This window comes from Salmo salar, chromosome ssa09, assembly GCF_905237065.1.
Source record: "Salmo salar chromosome ssa09, Ssal_v3.1, whole genome shotgun sequence".
NCBI classification, from domain to species: Eukaryota; Metazoa; Chordata; class Actinopteri; order Salmoniformes; family Salmonidae; genus Salmo; species Salmo salar.
This window is the reverse complement of record NC_059450.1, coordinates 72,932,772-72,941,866: the sequence shown is the minus strand read 5'-3', so window position 1 is coordinate 72,941,866 and position 9,095 is coordinate 72,932,772. Positions and strand designations below refer to the sequence as shown.

Below are 9,095 nucleotides of genomic sequence, written 5' to 3'. Positions count from 1 at the left end.
GAGGGAGTAAAGGTTTATCAGTTTGTTGTTTTGGTCATTCTTGTAGTTCACAGCTACCCTTTATCAGATTTTAATTTGTACCATATTACGCCCTAAATGATGGCTTTTACGCAGCAGATTATCAAAAAAAGGCTTGTAGGTAATTTGTTTAAAACAGATGGAGATTGTTTTCTTACCTGCAGAGTAGAGGCTGCTGAGTCGCTGGTCTCTGTCAGGCCCGTGCTCCTTGGTAAACTGGACACAATGTATCTGGAGCCCGCCTTTGGCACAGGCTGTCTGACTACCAGCTTTCCTTTCCTGGTCTCTGCTAGAAACATACTGTACCAGTAGGCATCGTTGGAGACCAGGGTGGAATCTGCGATGGTCGAGTTCCTCTCGCTGATCACGCTGTTCCTACTGGGAGGAGCCGCTTTGCTGGGCATCGGTTTCTGACACTTCAGCACACAGGTGACCAATACGGTGATCAATAACAGAAAGGACACCGAGCCCAAGCCGATCACCAAATACAGGTTTAAGTCTGAAAATATGTCATATTCTAGAGGCACTTCAGTCATGTCAGAGTAGGCTTTAACGGCAGGCTCCACTGTTGACAGCTTGATGGTAACTGTAGCTGAGAGTGCAGGTTCCCCGTTGTCCTTGGCGATGACAACCAGCCGTTGATGACGCGGATCTCTGTAACTGAACATTCTCATGGTCCGGATATCTCCATTGTATTGGTCCAGACTGAATAAGGTGGCGTCAGTAACCTGTAGAAACTGGTATGTAATCCGAGAGTTCTGGACCGAGTCCGTGTCTATGGCTATCACCTTGGAGACCAGGGATCCTTTATCGGTGGATCTGGGAATCTTATCCTCCACCACGGAGCCGTGCACGCGCCACGGTGAGACTATGACCGGGGTGTTGTCGTTCTGGTCCACAATAATGATGTGGACAGTCACGTTACTGCTGAGCGGAGGAACACCAGAGTCTCTGGCCTCAATGTGGAAAAGGAACTCCTTCTCTATCTCATAGTCAAACGTCTTCAGTGCGTAAAGATTACCGTTCTCCGGATTGATGGAAAACAGCATGGAAATGGAGGTGTTCACTATCTCCTTTTCTATGATGAAATAAACTAGATACTGGTTTTCATGGAGGTCTGGATCAAACGCAGTGAGGGAACTTAGCAAGGCCCCAGGCGCATTATTCTCCATAACGGGTATAATGTAGAACGACTGGGGGAACTGTGGCGCGTTATCATTGACGTCCAACAGATGTAAAGTTATCGTTTCATTATCAGACAAGGAGGGCCTTCCTCCGTCCGTCACAACGAGCGTGATATCATATTCTGGAACTTTCTCACGGTCTAATGTTTCCGAGACAATGAGCTCGTAATGGAATTCAGACGACTTGTTCAAAACAAATGGCACCTGTTGGTTTATAGATAGGTTCACTTTGCCATTGTCACCTGTGTCTCTGTCGCTTATACCTACGATTGCTATGACTGTCCCAACCGGAATGTTCTCATTAACTGTACTCTTATACGATTTAACGGTTATCTCTGGATAGTTGTCGTTTGTATCTGTAACTTCAACTACAATTTTACATTGACCCAATAGGGGATGCTGTCCTTTGTCCTTAGCCTCAACATGCATCTCGTAAAATTTCATATCTTCATAATCAATAGGTCCTTTCACTGTTATCTCTCCTGTGTTTGGATTCAGTGCAAATACGTATTGTGTTTTCTCTGAGGTGTAAAGTGTGAATGAATACGTGATGTTTGCATTTGGCCCTTCATCTAAATCTGTGGCGTTTAGCTTCATTACCAGCGTTCCAATCGCGGAGTTTTCTGTCACATTAACGGAATAAACCGAACGGTCGAATCGAGGGGCATTGTCGTTTGTATCCAGCACTTTAACAACGATATTAGCTGTACCAGATTGCGATGGGACCCCGCCATCTACAGCCGTGAGTATTAAGTTATGAACGGCGTGCTCCTCTCGGTCTAAAGCCTTTGTCAAGACCAAGTCAACATATTTAGTACCATCACTCCCAGTCTGGATTTCTATGGTAAAATGATCGCTAGCACTGAGCTGGTAGGTTTTGACTGTATTTATACCAACATCCGGGTCCACTGCATTAGGAAGGGAGAATCTCTCTCCTGGTGTAGCTGATTCTAAAACATCGAGCTCTATTCTGTCCCTACGAAAATGAGGTGCGTTATCATTAATATCTGTTATTCCCAATTCTATGTTAAATATGCGTAAAGGACTTTCAATGATAACGTCCAATTTTAAAAAACAGTCGGTAGTCTTAGTAGTACAAAGATACTCCCTGTCTATTTTCTCTACAATATACAGCTCACCTGTCTTTTTGTTGACGTCCAAGAACTTCTTGCTATGGAAAATATCAAGTTTTACCTCGCGATGAGCCAGACCTCCAAGTTCCAGTCCCAAATCTTCGGCTAAATTGGCCACTACAGATCCTCTCTCAATCTCTTCGTGTATGGAGTACCGCGTCACAGACAAAGCGCTGCCCCATAACGCACAGAACACAAAGACAGCCGAGAAAAACCTTCTCTCCCGATGCATCCTGGACGTTGAACTCCAGTCAGATTTAGCTAGACTCCTTATATTCGGATGCTATTAAGGCTTGTATAAAATCCTATATAGTAGCCTGGTGTTCAGACCAGAGTTGTTGTTGTAAATTAAATAGCCTTGTTTGTTTAAGCTAAAACAGGTCTGTCCTACAGCAGAGATGCATGAGAATGTCATGGTTCCCTCTAAACTGAGACATTTACTGGTGAACAGCGACACCATCTGGCTAACGCAGGAGGGGAGTCAGGGAGAGAGGCCACTGGTTGTTGTGATGCTGCAGAACTGGCTACTTAAGCAAGTCAGTATTGATAGAGATATAAAAAATAGTAAATATTGTGCTGTATTACTAAGTAGGCTGTTGATATTCATATTACTAAGAACGAAGGGCATGTTGACTTGTACTATTGTATTTGGCCTATCTATTGTTTTCACGGTTGATGTGATAATCAGTGAATAAATCAAAAACAGTGAAAACAAAACCCCACTTATTTTTCATAGTCCAAGTCCAAAACTAAAATGCATTTAGCATCTAGCCCACAATCGTTATTTTATCTTCCTTGATTCTAAATGTAAGTTGTTTTTATTGTATATAATTGTATATTTTTCAATATAACTCTGTAATGAAAAGAGAAATACAAATTAAATGTATTAATATTACATCTAGCGCCAAATCCATGTGATTGGAATTATCTGACTTCCATTCACTGATTATGACATCACCGGTGAAAAAAATATGAATGAAATACCTTTTTGCTGTCTAGAATCGTATAATGTGACGCAACAATAGACCATTGGCTTGAATTTCAGCCTAAAACAATATGCGCATTTTCCCACCAGAGATGTGTTTCCATCGAACTGATTTATTGCGGATTAAAGACTGTGCGTGATGACATTGTGCACCGAATGAAAAATACAAGTTAAATGGGCTTCCATTGCATTTTCAACTCTACTGATGGTTTTGTCACAAAACGTTGGCGTTATATAGGAAACATGCCCACTCTGGTCTTGGCACGTGCGCTCTAGCCGACACCTTGCGGATACAGTGAGGGTAGGCTACTTGCATAATGAGATTATTATGGATAAGAGATATTCAAATGGTTTTTTATAATAATTGTCAAACGGCAGCCAAGCAACGATCATCATGTCACCAGAATAAGATATGTATTGGTAGGGAGCATCAAGCTCATCACGTGCACTTTCACCACCCTGTGAAGTTCATCATTATGTATTTATCTGTGGCCTAATAACCTGCATGGTTTCTGAGTCATAGTGGGAGGACCACACAACATATCATCGCGGGACTCCAAGTTTACTTCAATATAATAGTTATTATATCAATATTTCCGCATGAAGGCGTTTCCATGAAGGGGTGCTGCAATTCTTTTGCCGATGGGGGATGCATACGTTTTTTTCCCCCCACGATGAAGACGTCTGTATCGGTCCGCTAATACAGGACTAGTAAAGGCCCAGTCCGCTAATACAGGACTAGTAAAGGCCCAGTCCACTAATACAGGACTAGTAAAGGCCCAGTCCACTAATACAGGACTACTAAAGGCCCAGTCCGCTAATACAGGACTAGTAAAGGCCCAGTCCGCTAATACAGGACTAGTAAAGGCCCAGTGCACTAATACAGGACTAGTAAAGGCCCAGTGCACTAATACAGGACTAGTAAAGGCCCAGTGCACTAATACAGGACTAGTAAAGGCCCAGTGCACTAATACAGGACTAGTAAAGGCCCAGTCCACTAATACAGGACTAGTAAAGGCCCAGTGCACTAATACAGGACTAGTAAAGGCCCAGTCCACTAATACAGGACTAGTAAAGGCCCAGTGCACTAATACAGGACTAGTAAAGGCCCAGTCCGCTAATACAGGACTAGTAAAGGCCCAGTGCACTAATACAGTACTAGTAAAGGACCAGTGCACTAATACAGGACTAGTAAAGGCCCAGTCCGCTAATACAGGACTAGTAAAGGCCCAGTGCACTACTTTAGTGAAAACATTTCAACGAAATGTATTTGAGTGTTTACCAGTATTTGTAACTTGAGTCTGATCATTATCTGTACAAAACAGTTCATCTGATAATACTTGTGGAATATAAAAATACTTGTTATACAGTACCAGTCAAAAGTTTGGACACAGATACTCATTCAAGGGGTTTTCTTTATTTTTACAATTTTCTACATTTTAGAATAATAGTGAAGACATCAAAACTATGAAATATCACATATGAAATCATGTAGTAACCAAACAATTTTTAAACAAATCAAAATACAGTTGAAGTCGGAAGTTTACATACACCTTAGCCAAATACAGTTAAACTCAGTTTTTCACAATTCCTGACATTTAATCCTTGCAAAAATTCCCTGTCTTAGGTCAGTTAGGATCACCACTTTATTTTAAGAATGTGAAATGTCAGAATAATAGAAGAGAGAATTATTTATTTTAGCTTTTATTTCTTTCATCACATTCCCAGTGGGTCAGAAGTTTGCATACACTCAATTAGTATTTGGTAGCATTGCCTTTAAATTGATTAACTTGGGTCAAACGTTTTGGGTAGCCTTCCACATGCATCCCACAATAAGTTGGTTGAATTTTAGCCCATTTCTTCTGACAGAGCTGGTGTAACTGAGTCAGATTTTTAGGCCTCCTTGCTTGCAGTCGCTTTTTCAGTTTTGTCCACAAATGTTCTATAGGATTGAGGTCAGGGCTTTGTGATGGCCACTCCAATACCTTGACTTTGTTGTCCTTAAGCCATTTTGCAACAACTTTGGAAGTATGCTTGGGGTCATTGTCCATTTGGAAGATCCATTTGCGACCAAGCTTTAACTTCCCGACTGATGTCTTGAGATGTTGCTTCAATTTATCCACATAATTGTCCTGCCTCATGATGCCATTTATTTTGTGAAGTGCACCAGTCCCTCCTGCAGCAAAGCACCCCCACAACATGATGCTGCCACCCCCGTGCTTCACAGTTGGAATGGTGTGCTTCGGCTTGCAAGCCTCCCCCTTTTTCCTCCAAACATAACGATGATCATTATGGCCAAACGGTTCTATTTTTGTTTCATCAGACCAGAGGACATTTCTCCAAAAAGTACGATCTTTGTCCCCATGTGCAGTTGCAAACCGTAGTCTGCCTTTTTTATGGTGGTTTTGGAGCAGCGGCTTCTTCCTTGCTGAGCGACCTTTCAGGTTATGTCGATAGAGGACTCGTTTTACTGTGGATATAAATACTTTTGTACCCATTTCCTCCATCATCTTCACAAGGTCCTTTGTTGTTGTTCTGGGATTGATTTGCACTCTTCGCACCAAAGTACGTTCATATCTAGGAGACAGAATGTGTCTCCTTCCTGAGCGGTATGATGGCTGCATGGTCCCATGGTGTTTATACTTGCGTACTATTGTTTGTACAGATGAACATGGTACCTTCACGCATTTGGAAATTGCTCCCAAGGATGAACCAGACTTGTGAAGGTCTACAATTGTTTTTCTGAGGTCTTGGCTGATTTCTTTTGATTTTCCCATGATGTCAAGCAAAGAGCCACTGAGTTTGAAGGTAGGCCTTGAAATACATCCACAGGTACACCTCCAATTGACTCAAATTATGTCAATTTGCCTATCAGAAGCTCATCAAGCCATGACATAATTTTCTGGAATTTTCCAAGCTGTTTAAAGGCACAGTCAACTTAGTGTATGTAAACTTCTGACCCACTGGAACTGTGATACAGTGAATTATAAGTGAAACAATCTGTCTGTTAACAATTGTTGGAAAAATTACTAGTGTCACGCAGCAAGTTAATGTCCTAACCGACTTGCCGAAAACTATAGTTTGTTAACAAGAGTGGAGTGCTTGAAAAACAAGTTTTAATGACTCCAACCTAAGTGTATGTAAACTTCTGACTTCAACTGTATATTTTATATTTGAGATTCTTCAAAGCTGCCACCCTTTGCCTTGATGACATCTTTGCACATTCTTGGCATTCTCTCAACCAGCATCATGAGGTAGTTACCTGGAATGCGTTTCAATTAAAAGGTTTGCCTTGTTAAAAGTTAATTTGTGGAATTAATTTCCTTCTTAATACGTTTGAGCCAATCAGTTGTGTTGTGACAAGGTAGGGGCGGTATACAGAAGATTTGGTAAAATACCAAGTCCATATTATGTCAAGAACAGCTCTGATAAGCAAAGAGAAATGACAGTCCATCATTACTTTAAGACATAAAGGTCAGACAATTCAGAAAACTTCAAGAACTTTTAAAGTTTCTTCAAGCGCAGTCGCAAAAACCATCAAGCGCCATGATGAAACTGGCTCTCGTATGGACCGCCACAGGAAAGGAAGACCCATAGTTACCTCTGCTGCAGAGGATAAGTTCATTAGAGTTACCAGCCTCAGAAATTGCAGCGCAAATAAATGCTTCACAAAGTTTAAGTAACAGACACATCTCAACATCAACTATTCAGAGGAGACTGCCTGAATCAGGCCTTCATGGTCAAATTGCTGCAAAGAAACCACTACTAAAGAGCACCAATAAGAAGAAGAGACTTGCTTTGGCCAAGAAACACGAGCAATGGACATTAGACCAGTGGAAACCTGTCCTTTGGTCTGATGAGTCCAAATTTGAGATTTTTGGTTCCAAACACCATGTCTTTGTGAGATGCAGAGTAGGTCAACGGATGATCTCAGCATGTATGGTTCCCACCGTGAAGCATGGAGGAGGAGGTGTGATGGTGTGGGGTGCTTTGCTGGTGACATTGTAAGTGATTTATTTAGAATTCAAGGCACACTTAACCAACATGGCTACCACAGAATTCTGCAGCGATACGCCATCCTATCTAGTTTACGCTTAGTGAGACTATCATTTGTTTTTCAACAGGACAATGGCCCAAAACACACATCCAGGCTGTGTAAGGGCTATTTGACCAAGGAGAGTGATGGCGTGCTGCATCAGATGACCTGGCATCCACAATCACTCGACCTCAACGCAATTGAGATAGTTTGGGATGAGTTGGACCGCAGACTGAGGGTAAAGCAGCCAACAAGTGCTCAGCATATGTGGGAACTCCTTCAAGACTGTTGGAAAAGCATTCCTCATGAAGCTGGTTGAGAGAATGACAAGACTGTGCAAAGCTGTCATTAAGGCAAATGATGGCTACAATGAAGAATCTAAAATATTAAATACATTTTGATATATTTAACTCTTTTTTGGTTACTACATGATTCCATGTGTGTTATTTCATAGTTTTGATGTGTTCACCATTGTTCTACAATGTAGAAAATAGTAAAATTAAAGAAAACCCCTTGATGACTGGCCTATGTACAATACAGTAATGTACAGTGCAGTATTCATACCCCTTTACATTTTCCACATTTTGTTACCTTACAGCTTTATTCCAAAATAGATTCAATTACATTTTCCTCATCTATCGACACACAATACCCCATAATGACAGATTTTTATAAATTTTAGCAAATTTATAAATTAAAAAACACTGAAATACCTTATTTACATAAGTATTCAGACCCTTTGCTATGAGACTCAAAATTGAGCTCAGGTGCATCCTGCTTCCATTCAAATCAAATCAAATGTATTTATTTATATAGCCCTTCGTACATCAGCTGATATCTCAAAGTGCTGTACAGAAACCCAGCCTAAAACCCCAAACAGCAAGCAATGCATGTGAAAGAAGCACGGTGGCTAGGAAAAACTCCCTAGGAAAAACTCCCTAGAAAGGCCTAAACCTAGGAAGAAACCTAGAGAGGAACCAGGCCTTGAGGGGTGGCCAGTCCTCTTCTGGCTGTGCCGGGTGGATATTATAACAGAACATGGTCAAGGTGTTAAAATGTTCATAAATGACCAGCATGGTCAAATAATAGTAATCATAGTAGTTGTCGAGGGTGCAACAAGCACGTCCGGTGAACAGGTCAGGGTTCCAGTTGAAACTGGAGCAGCAGCACGGCCAGGTGGACTGGGGACAGCAAGGAGTCATCATGCCAGGTAGTCCTGAGGCATGGTCCTAGGGCTCAGGTCCTCCGAGAGAAAGAAAGAAAGAGAGAAAGAGAGAATTAGAGAGAGCATATTTAAATTCACACAGGACACCGGATAAGACAAGAGAAATACTCCAGATGTAACAGACTGACCCTAGCCCCCCGACACATAAACTCCTGCAGCATAAATACTGGAGGCTGAGACAGGAGGGATCAGAAGACACTGTGGCCTCATCCGATGATACCCCCGGACAGGGCCAAACAGGCAGGATATAACCCCACCCACTTTGCCAAAGCACAGCCCCCACACCACAGAAGTTTGGAACCATCAAGCCTCTTCCCAGAGCTGGCCACCCGGCCAAACTGAGCAATTGGGGGAGAAGAGCCTTGGTCAGGGAGGTGACCAAGAACCCTATGGTCACTCTGACAGAGCTCCAGAGTTCCTCTGTGGAGATGGGAGAACCTTCCAGAAGGACAACCATCTCTGCAGCACTCCACCAATCAGGCCTTTATGGTAGAGTGGCCAGACAGAAGCCACA

At 42.2% G+C, this 9,095-nt stretch overlaps 1 protein-coding gene across 1 annotated transcript; it reads right to left on the bottom strand.

Moving 5' to 3' along the window:
• Positions 1-28: 28 nt before the first annotated feature.
• LOC106611828 (protocadherin alpha-C2-like) lies at positions 29-2,802 on the bottom strand. Its single transcript, XM_045723949.1, has one exon. The coding sequence runs from the start codon at positions 2,565-2,567 to the stop codon at positions 93-95; it is 2,475 nt and encodes an 824-aa protein (XP_045579905.1). The 5' UTR covers positions 2,568-2,802; the 3' UTR covers positions 29-92.
• Positions 2,803-9,095: the final 6,293 nt, after the last annotated feature.

What these genes read in the sequence shown, in the direction of transcription:
- LOC106611828 (XM_045723949.1), bottom strand. Translation starts at nt 2,567, where the DNA reads ATGCATCGGGAGAGAAGGTTTTTCTCGGCTGTCTTTGTGTTCTGTGCG.